The 16,536-nt window shown below is 42.3% G+C and overlaps 1 protein-coding gene and 1 long non-coding RNA gene across 2 annotated transcripts; both read right to left on the bottom strand.

Moving 5' to 3' along the window:
* Positions 1-6,939: 6,939 nt before the first annotated feature.
* Positions 6,940-15,827, bottom strand: LOC120108755 (glyceraldehyde-3-phosphate dehydrogenase, cytosolic-like). Its single transcript, XM_089928495.1, has 4 exons — positions 15,279-15,827; positions 15,134-15,157; positions 14,883-14,983; positions 6,940-7,077 (listed from the first exon to the last, which is right to left on the bottom strand). Exons 1-4 carry the CDS (start codon positions 15,280-15,282, stop codon positions 6,940-6,942), a joined length of 267 nt encoding a protein of 88 aa, XP_089784621.1. The 5' UTR covers positions 15,283-15,827.
* LOC149750907 (uncharacterized) lies at positions 8,075-14,117 on the bottom strand. Its single transcript, XR_016398998.1, has 2 exons — positions 12,490-14,117; positions 8,075-8,558 (listed from the first exon to the last, which is right to left on the bottom strand). It is a non-coding gene; the product is annotated as an uncharacterized LOC149750907 (long non-coding RNA).
* Positions 15,828-16,536: the final 709 nt, after the last annotated feature.

The raw sequence follows: 16,536 nt of genomic DNA, 5'->3' as shown, positions 1-16,536 counted from the left end.
AAAAGGAAAACAAGACAACCACCATTCACTTAAAAAAGAAGATCGCTTTTACCTTTTACCTTCTCTCTCCGGTAGCTTTAGCATGGTTCTAATACAATGTAGTGGAGGATAAAAGTCTCCAACTAGAGTTTCTTTAGCAAGGAATTCAGATATAATTATGGAGCACACTAATTATTGAATCTATTTGTAGTCACTTTTTAAGGCATATCAAGAGGGAAGTGCTTCTAGTTTTGCAGTACTGCATATGTCGACTACATTTTTGATTTTTTTGATTTTTATTCTTTTCTTCAAAAGATAGTGGGAGTAATATCAATTAAGTATGACAATTTATGGCCTGACCAAGACTGATCTTAGATAAAAAATTTCAAATTTATTATAAATAGATCCAGATCATAAACGAGTCACTTGACTTAACCTGATCACTTAGCTCGGTGATTCTTGGGTCCCTGCCCATTTGCCAATTGTTAGAGGTCTGGCTCTGGCCAAGGACCGAGGTAGGGAAAGGGTTGAGGCCCTCAATGATGAAAACTGGTGGCGGCAGTGGTCGAAAAAGGGAGAAGGGGATGGAACAGAGCAAAACAAGGGATCCTTTTCTCCGAGCAAGTTTCGGCCGATTTCTCGTCTGGCAGTCATGAATCCTAGTCGTGGGAAGAAGAAGAAGGAAAGGGAAAGAAGGTTAGGGCATTACCTTGGCTCTAGCGACGTCCAAAAGCCCCGATTTTTGGCAAGCACAATGACAGGATGTCGTGACTTTGAAGGGAGTAAAGAGGTAGAAAAACGTCGCGGCACTCGTCCCTAGAGTCTTTGCAACCCTAAGACTTCTCATCCCGATTAAGATCATCGGAGAGGAAGAAGACTCCTCTCAAGAGTCTTCCTCTACTAGAATGCGGGGCGAACATGATACACTCCCCTCCCTTTTGGGCCAAGATGACCAATCAAGTGGACTGGGCCTAGTTTGCTGGTTTTTCAGTTAGCTTTAGTGTAGAAAATGTGTCAAAATGAAGATCAGAGAGACTAAGATATGGAGAGAACATGTGGAGCTTAGAAAGTGAGAAGCAAAGCTCCTTCCCCACTTCCTAAAATACTTAAACCTGACCTTCTAGGTCTCTATTGGCATAAGGATATCTAGGTCTGCTTCCTGGTGGTTCAAAACAACTTTGGGGATCCAATGGATCCCACAAAGTGGATTCTTTTCCCCCCCAACTGCCCCACCGCATTGGAGGGCCTCCATTGGATTGTTAAAGATCACATAGGTTCAAAGGCAGGCTTGGGGGGAGAACAAGGAACAAAGTATGCTAGCTAGTCTAGATTTGGATCATGGAGAAGAAGCTGTGTAGGGTGGCAAACTTGCCTATGCTTTCTTTGGTTGCTACATGTCATTGGTTGTGTATGTTGATATAAAGGCATTAAAAGTGTTGGAAATAATTTGACTAGAAACTGCTTTATCATTATTTTATAGAAGTTTTCTAAAAAAATAATCTACTAAAATAAAATCAGAAAATTGAAAAGAGCTTGCCTGGATTGAGGCATATGATATATACTGCCATACGAATGTGATTGGCCCTCTACGTGTAGGTTTGCAGTGATCTCGTCCCCAAGGTATAACAATCCGACTCAGTTCGTTCCTCCTCTAATGAGCACGATCGCTGAGAGGCTTGACCTAATCAACTCCTTCAATTGCCTAGAAAAGAAGAAAAAGATAAAAAGCAGAAAATTAAAGAGTGGAAGAACTTTGTTTGTAGAAAAAACTCTCAGGAGATAGAGTACCAGTGAGAAATAGAGAGAGATTGGATTGGATTAGGATTAATCCTAAAGGAGTCTATTTATAGACTATTCGAAGACCAAACAGATGTGATGGTTCCGAAGATACGTAATGTTTCGAAAACACCTATCTTTTTGAAAGCCAACATTATCTTCCGAAGAGTCACAACTCTTCTAAAAGAGGCATCTCATAAAAGGATATTTTAAAATATTTAAAACAACTAAAGGTTATGAGATAAGAAAAAATTTATATCTTTTTTTAATTTGATACTCCAACAATCCCCCACAAAAGATTTAATTTTTTTAAAAATTATATAGTAGAATATCTGGACAACTTATCTTGTGCAATGGGTGAGGTGTTCCATGGACTTGAACCTCATTTAGTGTTGAAAGTATCTATATGAAGAAACTATAGTGGATTAGACCTGAAATTAGGTCGTTTGACTCAGATTTCTACTTATTACACACACAATACAGATCAATTGGGTCTTTATGCGGTTAGCGCCATTTAAAAGCCTTGTGCTTAGTACCTTGATTTTTTTTATGAAAAGTTTATTAGGGTTAGCCCAAACTCCTAGTCGTGGCCTATACGACACTTCTCATATAGGTAAGTCCTCCAAGGATATTTGTGACATAATACTCTGCAAATTTTCTATCTTGGACTTATTAAGAGTATAACTCAATCTTTCCAATATATATTTTTGTCATTGATAAGAGCACTCATCGTAGGGATGAGAGGAGATATACTCTAAAAAATGTGCTCCGACATGATCACTGAATCAACTTCGTTTCTACCACATTGAACCTCATTCATTGGATCCCCAATCACAGAGATTGGCCGCGGATGGGCACAGGGTGGAGCGCAGCCGGCACGCGGCGCGGAGCGGCGGTGGCATGCCGCCGGGCGGCCGACGGCTCAATCGTGCCCGAGTCCCGCGGCCACCGCGTCGCCCGGCCGGCATGAGGGCGGGAGGCAACCGGGCGGCGCCTGCAGAACCGGACGCGATGGCCGGCGCCGCACGACGCCGACGGGTCCGCACCGAAAACCAGCATGGTGCGGATCGACCGCTGATGAGGTCAGAGGTTACGTGCGTCAGCTGGCCGGCTAGCTCGAGCGGCGGCCGGCACGCGACGCGGATCGAGCAGCCCTGACGGCATGCCGTTGGGTGGCCGACGGCTAAACCGTACCGGAGTCTCGCGGTCGTTCGGGCGGCGGGGCGCGTGCTGATGGAAAGGCCTACGGCGGCGAACCGTCCGCTCGGCCGGCCGAGCCTTCCGCAGCGGCGGCCGAGATGACCGAGCGAAGCCTCGGCGACGGGCGGCGCGCGCGTGTCCGTGCAGCCGAGATGACCGAGCGAAGCCCCGGCGACGGACGGCATGCGCGTGTCCAGCTGCAAATAGGTTGGGTCGAGCCGTGACCTGACTCAACCCGACCTACACAAGACTCGACCTGATCCGAATTTTAGGACTCGCGGGGCCGGGTCATGTCCTAAATTTGGATCCGTTTTATTTTTCGGGTCGGGTCGGGTCCACCCAATTTTGACCCGGACCCAGACCTAGTCCTAACCCGACCCATTTTTTCTTTGGGCCAGTTTTTTATATTATATAGTGGAACTTTGAATATAAAACTACATAGACCCGGGCCCGACCCGATCCGAATGATCCGTCGGGTCCAAGTTTGTAGGCATGGACCCGACCCAACCCAACCCGACCTAATTTTCAACCGGTCGGGTCCGGGTCCAAAATTAGGACCTACCAGATGATCGCGCTCGAGTTCTCAAAGGTAAAACTCTCTGATTGCATTCTGTTCTACCTTTTGATTCATCGTAATTATGATAAGATGTTATCATCATTCTAGGATTCTGAAATCGATCTCGGTGTATTAAAAAAAAATATTGATAAGTTTTTGTGGTGGAGTTTACGGAAAATCTTATTGGTTTATAATTAGTTTATCTTTCTGAGACTTTATGAAGACTTTAATCGAATCCTGCTATAGAATCGTTGAAATGCTGTAGTTGTAGATGCGGTACATGATAATGGTGGGAATTTGTTGGGGTTTAGGGTTTATTGGTCAGGGACAGACAAGGATTGAAGTAAGGGTAGGGAAAAGGAGGGGAGAAGATAGATGAAGGATTTCAAAATTTTAAAGCACTCGCAGTTCCATTATAGTCGATCTTTTAATTTTCTTTGGGGGTTGATAAGTCTAATAGTCCCTCATCTCGTATTACATTACATTGTCATCTTTTTTCAATAAGATGTGCTTGGCTATGGAGTATAGCACTAAGTTAGACGCCATATAAGGATTAAGCAGACTTTTGCAATTGAGTGTCAAGATAAGATCTACCTTGCAAGGATTGTTATCGAATATCTTCCAACAAAAAATTATGTCAGGAGGGGCCTTCCATAAACTTTGAAGGTCAGTTGGTATAAAGGAAGTTCTAAATCCATGCAGCTTGGGAGAACCCCTCTGAAATTTATTTGAACATGTAGAGAGTGCCAAAAAAAAAAAAAAAAAGATGACATTTTTTAACATAGGAAATTGTATGTATGTGTAAGACGTTATAAGCTAATGAGTTAAATTGTAATGTAATCCAAGGTACGTCGTACCGGTACCGGTAGGCGTACCGGTCGCCTACCAGATCGGTATGGTTCCAGTTCGAACTAGTTTGAACTGATACTGAATTAGTACTGATAAAGCTAGGTGCACACGTGGAAAAAAGCCGTGCGCACGTGTCTGCGTGCGCCCGACGTTAAATGCCACTTTGTGGCATTAAATCTCCTGCTGCCCAATGCGGGCGCGGTTTCCAGCAAGGAAAACCGTGCAGGCGCCCTACCCCACCTGCAAGCCGGTGCGAACCGGCCCGGTTCGCATCAGTACGCCGCGGGAAGCTATCGGTTCCCGCCCCATAGGGGTCGGAACCGTTTTCCACGGATGAACTGTACCGATTGGCACCAGTACCGGTATGGTACGTGCTGAACCTACCCGTATGGATCGGTTCAGCAAACCATGGTGCAATCCCAAATTGGTGCATAAACATCATATAATTTTATTCCTCGATTAGGGGCATAAGCTTCCCAGCATGCTTAGCTTATAGTGGGATTCATATAGTGAGTTACTCTTTGGGGAAAAGGTAAAATACTAGAGCATCCAATATTCCAACTATATTTTGAAATTTTATTGATGAGGGGTAGAGGTGGCATTAATCATTTCTTTGCATGTTTATAACTGAATCAAAACTAATGGTCATTCATAATATCCCATTCATTAGTGTAAGGAATTAGGGTTAAATGTCTAACAACTCTTCTTTGTTTAGCATATCCTAACCATTGGTGAGCTTACTCCATGACTCTAATGTCAAAAACAACTGACTGAAAAAAAAAAGATTAAATAAATTACTTTCTTTGGTAGGTTGTCATTCATAGGTGGTCTACTTTTATGTAGTAACTTACTGTTATTTCTTTTTAACATCAATCTCCCTGAAGCAAGAATAACTTGTGCTTGAGGTTGTTTGGTCAGTACAACCTTATCCACAAACAATCTTTTTGTTTGACTGCAATGTGGGGATCCATGTCACTGTCCAAGTAAATTAATACTTAAGACTTAATTTGACATTTTTTAAGACTGTTTTCTCGTGTTTCTTGACACTTGGTTCACTGTAGGTGCCAATAGTTCATGTGCTGTAATATGTAACATGACATAACCCAACATAGGGATATTGTCATGAAAATAAGACTATGAACGCATATTACATTTATTTAGTTTTGATAAAAGAAACAAAGCTAGCAATGATGTTATAGCATTAGTCAAAGATTTTTCTTTCAACACCTGAAATAAAAAAGGAGAAAATTATTATATAAGCTTAGAGCTTGAAATCATGTTCCATTGGACAGATACATTTAAATGACCATAAGCATATAATCCAAAACTATCTGTGTCTTCATGATGAAAAACCACATATTTCATATGTAATACTTTGTAACATAATGTTTACTAAAATTATTTGGTGCCAACCTGATGTATGAACATCATGGACTCAAACTTGTTGAAGCATTACTATTTGTAATGACTGAGCACTAAAGTCAACTAGCTTCTTGGAGAGCTATTTTGGCATAAAGGATTGGGTATATCCAACAGAGCAATGCTATATGTGGTATATTAGTTTTGTCGTTTATTTTACACAGTTAACATTTTCTTGTCTTATAATCATAAGTTATTTTGGATTAAATGCAGTTGCTCTAAAAAAAAATTACTTCAGACACCTGCTTTAACTTTTATTTGTTAAATTTTGAAGAATAAATGCACAATGATATACAGATATTCTCTCACCAATATTATCATCTTGAATATATATGTAACCATTAAAAAAAATATGGGTGATGTTTATTTCAGGAGCATAGCTTAGGCAGTGATGTTCCTTTGAAGAATCTAGATAGGAATCTCTCCTCATTTTCCTTCAGTTAAAATATGGATAAGATTCAAGTTTGGAGTTGTCTTCAAGTGATCTTAGCATAAGAGAAAAAGGCAGCTACAGTGAAGAAGAAAATCCATCTGTCAATGGATTCCAGGAATTCAATCATCGCGAGTTCGAGCAGCTCAGCAAAACTTTTAAGTAGCTTGTCTTCACATGATGGACTTGGACTTTGTGTAGCACAAATCTGTGATAAGGCCATTGGTAGCAGAGAACTGGAACAGAGCATTATAAATATGGAAACTGCAAAGAGGTGCCTTGTTCATTATAATTCGATGTTGGATAACCTTATTCTCAAAGAGAATATAGAATGAAAGGATCTATAAAGAAAGTGCATTCAATTAAAATTTGTCCTTCAAATTTTCATGAATCTACTATGTCAGGAAGCATTTTTCCTATGTCAGAAAGGAGCCCTTGGATGAGTTGCTTATAGAGAACAGCTTGATTGAAGATAGGTTCTGCAGAAATTTTTTATCCTGTTTATGGAAGCAATGGCATTATGACTATGGAATCTTTACTATTCTAACAACACCATTATTTACATTCCTTGCCAAACAGATGTTTGTTCTTCTCTAACAGTCCAGAGTGCTCTTCTCCAGATGGGCATACATATCTGCAACTGTTTGACGCTAAAAAGAATAATCTCTTTGTGGTGAAATCCCCACCTGAAAGCTTCTTCATTCAGGTAGGGGAAGCAGCTGATATCTTGTCATGTGGTAAGCTTTGCATTACACTTATTCTGTTGGCTGACCCGTTGAAATAGAGGAATTAAGCTGATAGATATTCGCCATCTTCTTGCAGCCAGCTTGGGACAAAACTCTCTCTTATCCTGCATACCTTTTAGATTCTGAAACAAGTAGGAAGTTGTTGTCAAGCTTCGAGACATCTGGGTCTTGTGACCAAAAAAACAAGTGCTTCACTGAGCTGCTTCATCACTGAAACTCAGGAACTTCTTGAGCTAATGCAAGAAATCTTCAAAAAATTCCACTATCCTCTCGATTGAGAGATGGGATGACATTTGCAGAATTCTCACGTGAAACCACCAGGCAGTACTATAGTGACAGCGGACCACAGTCTGTTAGCTAATTTGCAAAAATGGGTATTTCTGTAGGTTGTCAACATCTAGTCAATTACAAGTTTATTATTTAATTCAAACATCAGAGAGGGAAAAAGCATTCTTGGGATTCAGCAATTTCTGCATCACTACGGGCTCGTTTGGTTCGCAGAAAAAAGAGGGGGGAAAGTGTGGTCAACGGGAAAGTAATGAAATGCCTCTTGTTTGGTTGGAGTTTTCAAAGGAGAGAGATAGGAAAGTTGTATTCCCATGGAAATATGATTCCCACATTTCATGGAAAAGTCTTTCCCATGAGAAACATGGGAAAGTTATTTTCCTATGAGGTGGGAATCACTCCTTTTTTATTTTTTTCCAAAAAGACCCTTCAGCATTAAAGAAGCATTAAAAAGGCATTAAAGACCTAATTTTTATTAAGGGCATAATAGGAATTATACATAACTTTCCTAGGAAAGTGGATGGTCAACCAAACATAAGCACTTTGGAAATTTGTCACTTTCCCATGGTTAACCAAACATGCCAAAAGTACTTTCCTAGGTATCCTCTTCCTAGGAATCTGATTCCCAGAAATCATATTCCTAGGGGGGAAAATACTTCCCGCGAACCAAACGAGCCCTACATGTCTGCACATTTCCTTCTTCAGAAGCTGGACATCAACATTTTGTTTACCTTCTACCTTCACCAGTGTTACATATTTGATGCAGGACAACTGCAGAAAGGAGAGGAAAGAGAGAAGAAGAGGAGGGGGAAGAAGAGAAGGGGAGAAAAGGAGGAGGGAGAAGAGGAGGAGGCTAATTTTTATTCATCATTCATCAAAAAAACCTAAACATGAGGGTGAACCCATATAAATAGGGTCAAAAAATAACAAATAGATTCCTACAAATAAAACAATCCCGAAAAGGTCCTAAAATGACAATTTGCAAATAAATCCAAATGATAATATGCAAATAAATCCAATCAATATAAAATAAATCTAACTAAAATAAATCAATCTAAAATAAAATCAGGCTGGCTGAATTGCTGGGATCCATTGAGCTGGGGTGATCCTGTGGCGACCGGCTGACCTGGCACTGGTGTCCGCACCAACTCTCCTCGGGTGGAAAGAAGTCGACCTCGACGAAAGTGGCTCGGTAAAGCCTCGGTAGTACTCCAACAAGTCGGGGTCAATCGACGGTCTCTCCTCATGCTGGATCCAAGTATAACCGGACTTTGGTCGTCCACGCCAACGAACCAGAAAACGTTGGATGCCTCCATCACTGTCAAAAACTATTTGCTCGGCTAAAATAGAATCAATATACTCTTTTTGTGCTCGATGGAGGATAAAAGGAAACGAAGATGGCATGGAATCAATAATAGGGTAAACATCGGGAGCAGGAGAGTGTGCAGCAAAAGAGTCTTCAGGGATTGCAACCAAATCTATAATATTAAGAGTAAGGCTATGACCAAAATCAAATGAAAAGTCAATGGCATAGGCGTCAGTGCCATCCTTGTGCAACATCCTGAATGGTCCAATACTAAGAGACTGCAATTCCTTAAGACAGATCATTACGTAACCCCAAGTTTGAAATTCTTTAGCATGGAAATCAGCTTGCATCTTATATTGAGCAGGACATGCATGAATGCCCTTATAGATTTCCTGATACAACTTATGAATGTGTTGTGTAAATGCATATGCAAGCTCAGAAATCCTAACATCAGTTTTGATGGGTTGTGCGAGGGCATATCCAACTATACTCATGGTAGACTGGTCAGACTCGCTACCTGACTGTGCAAGCGAGCTAGGTGTAGTGTGGGTGCATCCTAGGGTTTCAGGTTCGTCATCACACTCTTCCTCAATGTCCTGAATGTCATCGAGGTTTGGTTCATAGATTTGCTCCTCTAAGTCATCTATGTCACCTCCCTAATCTTGCTGAGCAATAACGAAAATTTTGTTAGCATATTGGGAGATAACGTGTCCAAAACCTTAGCATTTGTGACACCGAATTTTGGAATGTGTTTTGGGAGGCTCACCAAGGATTCCCGTGCTATTAGTGTCTCGGCCTGGGACATGGGCAGGAGGAGGGGGCCTATGAGTAGTGGACCCTACAGGAAGTTTGGACCCTAAGGAATTAAGGCTCGTGGGAGTGCTCCATGTGTCAGGGCGCCTTACAAATGTGGACTTAGTGTTCCATCGGTTAAGGAGATCGTCTTGGTAGTTAAGAGGCAGATATTTTTCTTTAAGTCTCTCTTTCATCTCTACCCAATCAGTTATTTCATGTTGTTGTCTCCTAGCTAACAGTTGTTCAGTGTTTTGCCAAAACAGCTTAGCTCGACCAAGAAGTTTCATTCTAGCGAATCGAACTTTTTTGTCCTCAAGACGACCGTCAAAAGTGGGGGCTTCAACCCTAATGCCTCGCATTACATCTTCATCAGGGTCACGAGGTTCTCTGGGTTCTACGGTATGTCGGTGACCTCTATCAATATGAGGAATGGGACCAGGTCCTCTAGGGCGAGGGTAGGCATAATGGTGACCTGGAACAGACCTATTAACAAAGTTGTCCTGCCAAACCGAGCCTTGTTGTTCTAGGATTTGTTCTAGGGTGTCGTCCTCTTCAAGTCCCGGTAAATGGGGAGTACTAGCTCTTTGGGATCCAATAACCCTCTGAAGTGAAGCCTCAATTGAATCGAGTTGGGCATTAACCTGGTTGGACATTGTGGTTAAGTCATGAATTTGGGCATTGTTTGCTTGGACTTGGGCATTGGTATTTTGGACTTGAGCATTAGTTTTTTGGACTTGGGCATTAGTGTTTTGGACTTGAGCATTAGTGTCTTGGATAGCTTTTAATAGGGCTTCGATTTTGGAATCCATGCCTAATTGGGACTCAGGATGAGATGCATCACGACCACTATGTAGATGCATAAAATGAATGACAAAATATATGATCCGACCAACTATAAAGGTTCCTAAGTAGACCTAATGCATGAAATGAATTCAAAATTGCAAAGTAGATACTCAATATAATCGGAAGCTAACTCAAGCAATTGAAATTGGCTTTGAATTACGTAACAAATTCAGATAAGTAGTTGCAGTCAAATAGTACTAGTTTTCAGTGTGTTGCAGGGTTGCACAGAGCCTCAAAGAACTCCCAAAGATTAAGTAGCCCTACAATTAATAATAAAGATAGGCCACTACTAGGGTTTTGGTGTTGTTTGGAGTGGATGTGTTGAATTTTTAGGAAGCAATATCAATAGAGCACATAAGAGTTAATTAATTCTAAATCTAGACAAACAAATAAAATTTGTAGTAAGGAAAGAAACCTGACCTAGGTTGGGGTGACGACCAGAAACGCTGCACAGCAAGTAGGCTCGTCAAACGGCTCCAATTGGGGTTGATCTCAGCAACACGGCAGGTCGAAATGGGCTCTGCAGTGGCGTTGCAGGCCGACGGGCTTGGGCCTGTGAGGAGGAAATCGGATTGGGCCCGGTGTTTAGGGCCTGAGAGTCGGGCCCGGTGGGTTCTTTGGGGGTGCGGGCGTGGGCCCAATGAGAGAATCGGCTCGAGAGAGAAAATGAAGGTGGGGTGGGAGGTGAGGTGGGTTCGGCCGTGAAGGAAGAAGAAAGGGGAGGAGAGATGGGGTTACCCTTGATCCCACAGAGGGGAAGGGGGGGTGCGATCAGTGGAGGAAAGAGGAGGGAAGGGTTAAGGGAATCATGGCACGGGGGCGGCGGAGGAAGGGGGCGGCGCTGCGATGGAGGCGGAGGCGGTCGCAACACGGGGGCGGCGCTGCGTGCGGGCGGCAGAGGAAGAGGGCGGCGCTGTGTGCGGGCGGAGGGGAAGCGGCGACGTCGGAGGCGGCGCTGCGGTGGAGGCGGAAGCGGCGTGTGAACGGGGGAGGAGAGGCGGAGGCGGCGGTGGAGTTACAGACGATCAGAGGAGGAAGATGAAAGGTACTCTTCTCTTTTTTTTCTTTTTTTTTCTTTTTTTTCTTTTTTTTCTTTTTTTTCTTTTTTTTAACCCGATTGGGTTCGGGTTAGTGGGCGCACCCGCTTCGGGAACCCTCTATGGGTTCGGCTCCATCGTGGGGCTTTGAGGGGAGGAGGTTGCAGGTGGTTACCTACCTCCGTGGCGACCGGTGCATGGGGTGCGGTGGCGGTTGAAGGAGATGGGGGGCACAGGCGGGCGATCGCTGCGAGGAGTCGAGAATCGCAAAGAGGGGAAAGCAGCGGCGACGATCGGGACGATGGGCGCTCGGAAGTGGCAGTGCCCCTTTCCTCGGATCCGGATGAGATCGGCGACCGGGGACGCACGGGAGCGTGTGGAAGCGGGATACGACGGAGCGTCGATGAGTGATCTGGCCACGGACGGCGACGCTGAGACGCAATGGAGCGTGGCGGCTGGCGACGGGGACGCGGGCGGAGCCTAGCGCGTCCTCCTCTCTTCCGTGCTTGGGTACGACCACGGTTGGCCAGTGGCTCAGGGAGATCCTCTTCGTCGGGTCGCAGGGCACGCGGTTGATGCTCTCGGCAGCGGTCGCGATGACGTTGGAGGTGTCGGACGTGCGCGGGGTGGGGTGGGGGAATCGTCTTAGGGGCTTTTCCCTTGGGAGAATGATGGCCACGGGAATAGGGATTCTTTTTTTTTTTCCCTCTCGTCCGTAGCCTGACCCACGGCAGCCCAGAAAAGAAAAGGGTTTTGGCAACAGAGGCAAAACCGGGTGCTCTGATACCAAAGCTGATGCAGGACAACTGCAGAAAGGAGAGGAAAGAGAGGAGAAGAGGAGGGGGGAGAAGAGGAGGAGGGAGAAGAAGACAAGGAGGCTAATTTTTATTCATCATTCATCAAAAAAACCTAAACATGAGGGTGAACCCATATAAATAGGATCACAAAATAACAAATAGATCCCTACAAATAAAACAATCCCTACAAATAGATCCATTTCCACAATTTTAACGTTCTCATCTGCACCTCTATCCATCTCCTACATGTATGAAGCATGTCTCATAAGCATGGTAAATATAAACGCTACTTGTATAATGTATAGGCTAAAAGCCTAGGATTTTAGATTTTCTCTTCTTGTCTAAACTTGGTTATATAGTTTGAGCATTTGCTAAAGTTCCTTTTAACATTACCTGTTCATTAGTTGAGCAGTCTGCTATGTAAACATTTGTAAATAGGATCATAAACATAACCATGGTAGGGTAGCGTACCTGGATCCATGGATGACTGAACGATCAAAGCTTCATTTTCTCCCTCTTGACCCCTGTTAAAACACCCGATGATGGAGACCGATTTTGTGTTCTCGTTATAGGCAGAGGGCTACACCCCTCTCTTTTATGATAAACAATCAAAGGTGATACGGAAAGTGCCAGAGGGCAGAGGTAGTTGGAATCTGTGCGTGACAAAGATCATGGGCAGGGGAGGTGGAAAAAAGTGGTGTAAGCGAAATTTGATGTATGACTAGAATAAAGTTGGCACACTCAAGTTCAAGATGACACAATATTCGCTTGGAGGAGAAGATGAATAGGTGAGAACTAAGAAAAGCTTAGAAAATAGTTTAGCTCTTGACCCTTTTTCGTTTTTTTTTGGTTGAGATCTTCTTTGGAGTTTGGCTTGAAAGTAAATGCCAGCTTGCCCAGACTCTCATTGACCCCGAGCGACGCATCTAATAAGATTGATGGTTTCTCTTGCCATCGTTATTGCAGCCCAAGTACGCTATCTGTCAGATTTTTCAGATCGCTCACGTGGCGGATAGATTTCAAAGCACTGCAACGGACTCTCGTTCTCCAGGCACAGATCAGTGGGATCTTCCCCAAAACGACGTTGTACCACCAGATATTGGGAGAAAAAAATATAGACATGTCAAGATTTTTAATTTGATAAGTAAAATACGAAATGCATGCGCGCACGAGAGAAAATTTAACATTATCTAGAAATAATAATCACTTGAGCATTATCTCAGTTATTTAATCAGTTTTATGGGCCCTTCCTTAAGCATAATTACTTTTCCGTGCTTTCATTCAAAAATTATATTAAACTCAGGGGCGGCCTAATATATTTGGAGGCCTAAGGCGGATTCAGTGAATGAGGCCTTTTTTTAATAATAATTTTTTTTAATAAGTATAAAATACTTAGAAAAAAATTGAAAATAGATAGCCATCAAGTACATTATTTCAACAAAAATGCATGTATGCAACAAAAATGCATTTTGATTTATTCTCGAGTCGAACATATCGTGCGCGTATGAATGTTGTATTTTACTTATCAAATTAAAAATCTTAACCAGTCTATATTTTTTTCTCCCAATATCTGATGGTACAACATCGTTTTGGGGGAGATCCCTCTGACCTGTGCCTAGAGGACGAGAGTCCGTTGCAGCGCCCTGAAATCTAGCCACCGTGTGAGCGATCTGAAAAATCTGACATATAGCGTACTTGGACCGCAATAATGATGGCAAAAAAAACCATCAATCTTATTAGATGCGTCGCTCGGGGTCAATGAGAGTCTGGGCAAGCTAGCATTTACTTTCAAGCAAAACTCAAAAGAAGATCTCTACCAGAAAAAAAGCGAAAAAGGATCGAGAGCTAAACTATCTTCTGAGCTTTTCTTAGTTCTCACCTGATCATATTCTCCTCCAAGCGAATATTGTGTCATCTTGAACTTGAGCGTGCCAACTTTATTCTTGTCATACCTCAAATTTCGCTTGCATCACTTTTCTCCATCCCCGCTGCCCATGGTCTTTGTCACGCGCAGATTCCAGCTACCTCTGCCCACCAGCACTTTCCGTATCGCCTTCGATTGTTCATCATAAAAGAGGGGTGTAGCACCAGTATCTTATTGCACTGTTGACAGGAGCTTATCCAATGGGATCGAATAATTCTTCCTGAGAATCTGCATATAGGAATCATCTGTAAATGTGGGCTCACTAAAAGTAAAATCTTGCAGTCCAAAGAACGGGCAGGCACCTAGCTGTATATATATGTTGTGAAGCATTACATAATCAAACCAATGTGGGCAAAAGTAGATAATGTGTGTGTTTTTTTTCCGCGTCGAGAAATCACTACGAGATGATTGGTAATCTCTTGTTTAACTATATCATTTATCCTGCTCACTTATGAAGTTTCCTGACACCTTCTCATGTTGATAAGGTATGGTGTAAATCTGCTTTTTACTCTAATTAAAATAAAAAGTACAAAAAAAAATATCGATTCTAATAATACATGGTAGCAATCGCACAAGAACCAGTACCACCATAATAATTTATGAAGAAGAATAAAAAAGTGAATGTTTGCCAGATCACAGCAATGAAACATCTTTTGAAAGTTAGATTATAAAAATAAAATTTTAGCGTAATTCCGATCGGATCACGGATTAAAAATAGCTGATCAATGAACCATCACCCAGATCTAAGGATATCATATCTCACTCATCCTTCATCTTCTGGGCGTGAGCACGAAACCGATCAGAGGGTCCAGATTTTTCAGAAGCAAAACAAAAATCATTTTTAAAGGATCTGGAACATCAGATCCGTTGATCAAATGGACGCAGACAGAGATCAAACAACATCATCATCATGTATAGAATCATAGGTTTCCATGTATACCATGTAGTCGGTGGTGATGAAGGGATCGTTGACGGCGACGAGCTCGACGTCGTTGCTCTGGAGAGCCACTCTGGCCACCAATCGCCCGATCCTTCCAAATCCTATCAACATCAAAACCAAATCAAACGTCACAAGACATATATGCATCAGGATCGAACCTGAGATCTATCCAGACCCCAAACTTGTGATAAAAATCGCTTAAGATCATATGATACTCTAAAGCAACCAAAAAGAGCAACAAGAATGCTCACCATTGATTCCGATCTTGATCTTCGCTGGAAAAAAAAAAATCCAAAAACAAGAAAGAATGAGATCAGAATGCGATAAGAGAAGAAAACAGAAAGAGAGACATAGATAGATCGAGAGAGAGAGAGAGAGAGAGAGAGTTTTATTTACCCATGGTGATCTCGGAGACGAAACGAGTGAGATGGAGCCGAGAGAGAAGAGAGGCGAGAGAGAGAAATAATGTGCGAGAAATGGTCGGGGTTTAGGGTGGTATATATATTCGTGGTATCTCTCTTTTTAGGAAACCGCCTGGTTTCTAATTTAAGCGGTTTTGGGTTCACTGTACCGGAGGAATATGCACGCCACAAATGTTTGCCACGTGGCTGTTTATTACTGGGTCTCTTCCCTCGCGCTCCGGGTGACCATTGGAAGCGTTCTCGTGACGCGCTTCAGGGACGGCGCGAGTCGCCAGGGGGCGGCTATCACGTGCCGTCAGGTGGCCTCTCACGTGAGTTGTTGGTGGCCCACGGTTTTGCTTGGTGGCCTTGGAGGTAACGAACGTTACTCTTATTTTAAAAGTAGTGCACTATGGGGAAGGCGAAATTGTATTTGTTTTGATCTTGTGGTTCAAAAATGGCCTCGAGAGTACATTTTATGCTTGCTAGGAGAATTCAAATTGTCTTATAGATGTTATAGTTGTGGAATTCATGCATATATGCTTCTTGTTGTTGTAGACTAGTCCTTTTTTTTTTTTTATCTCTGTTGTATAAGATATCAAAATCCCATGCACTTTTTCATAAATATGATAACAATGGAGAGCTTTTTCTTTGATTAGTGTTTGTTGGATTAGTAGAAGATAGATTAGTGGAAGAACTTTGTTTGTAGAAAAAACTCTTAGGAGATAGAGTACCAGTGAGAAATAGAGAGAGATTGGATTGGATTAGGATTAATCCTAGAGAAGTCTATTTATAGACTATTCGAAGACCAAACAGATGTGATGGTTTCGAAGATATGTAATGTTTCGGAAATACCTATCTTTTCGAAAGCCAATATTATCTTCCAAAGAGTCACAACTCTTCTAAAAAAGACGTCTCATAAAAGGGTATTTTAAAATATTTAAAACAACTAAAGGTTAGGAGATAAGAAAAAATTTAAATCTTTTTTAAATTAATACTCCAACAGTCCCCCACAAAAGATTTAAATTTTTTAAAAATAATATATTAGAATATTTGGACAACTTGTCTTGTGCAATGGGTGAGGTGTTCCATGGACTTGAACCTCATTTAGTGTTGAAAGTATCTATCTAAAGAAACCATAGTGGATTAGACCTAGAAGTTGTTTGACTCAGACTTCTACTTATCACACACACAATACGGATCAATTGGATCTTTATACAGTTAGCGCCATTTAAAGACCTTATGCTTAGTAC

Source organism: Phoenix dactylifera, chromosome 18 (assembly GCF_051530095.1).
Source record: "Phoenix dactylifera cultivar Ajwa chromosome 18, Ajwa_hap1_PhDact_Kaust_v1.1, whole genome shotgun sequence".
Classification (NCBI taxonomy): Eukaryota; Viridiplantae; Streptophyta; class Magnoliopsida; order Arecales; family Arecaceae; genus Phoenix; species Phoenix dactylifera.
Note: the sequence above shows the minus strand (reverse complement) of the source record. Positions and strands in the feature narration are given on the sequence as shown.

Bases quoted from the DNA above. Each gene is read 5' to 3' on its own strand.
- LOC120108755 (XM_089928495.1), bottom strand. The intron at 14,984-15,133 runs GTGAGCATTCTT...TGATGTTGATAG, and splicing joins GATCAAGATCGGAATCAATG to GATTTGGAAGGATCGGGCGA. The intron at 7,078-14,882 runs GTATACATGGAA...TACTTGTTTCAG, and splicing joins TCATCACCACCGACTACATG to AATCTAAAAGGTATGCAGGA.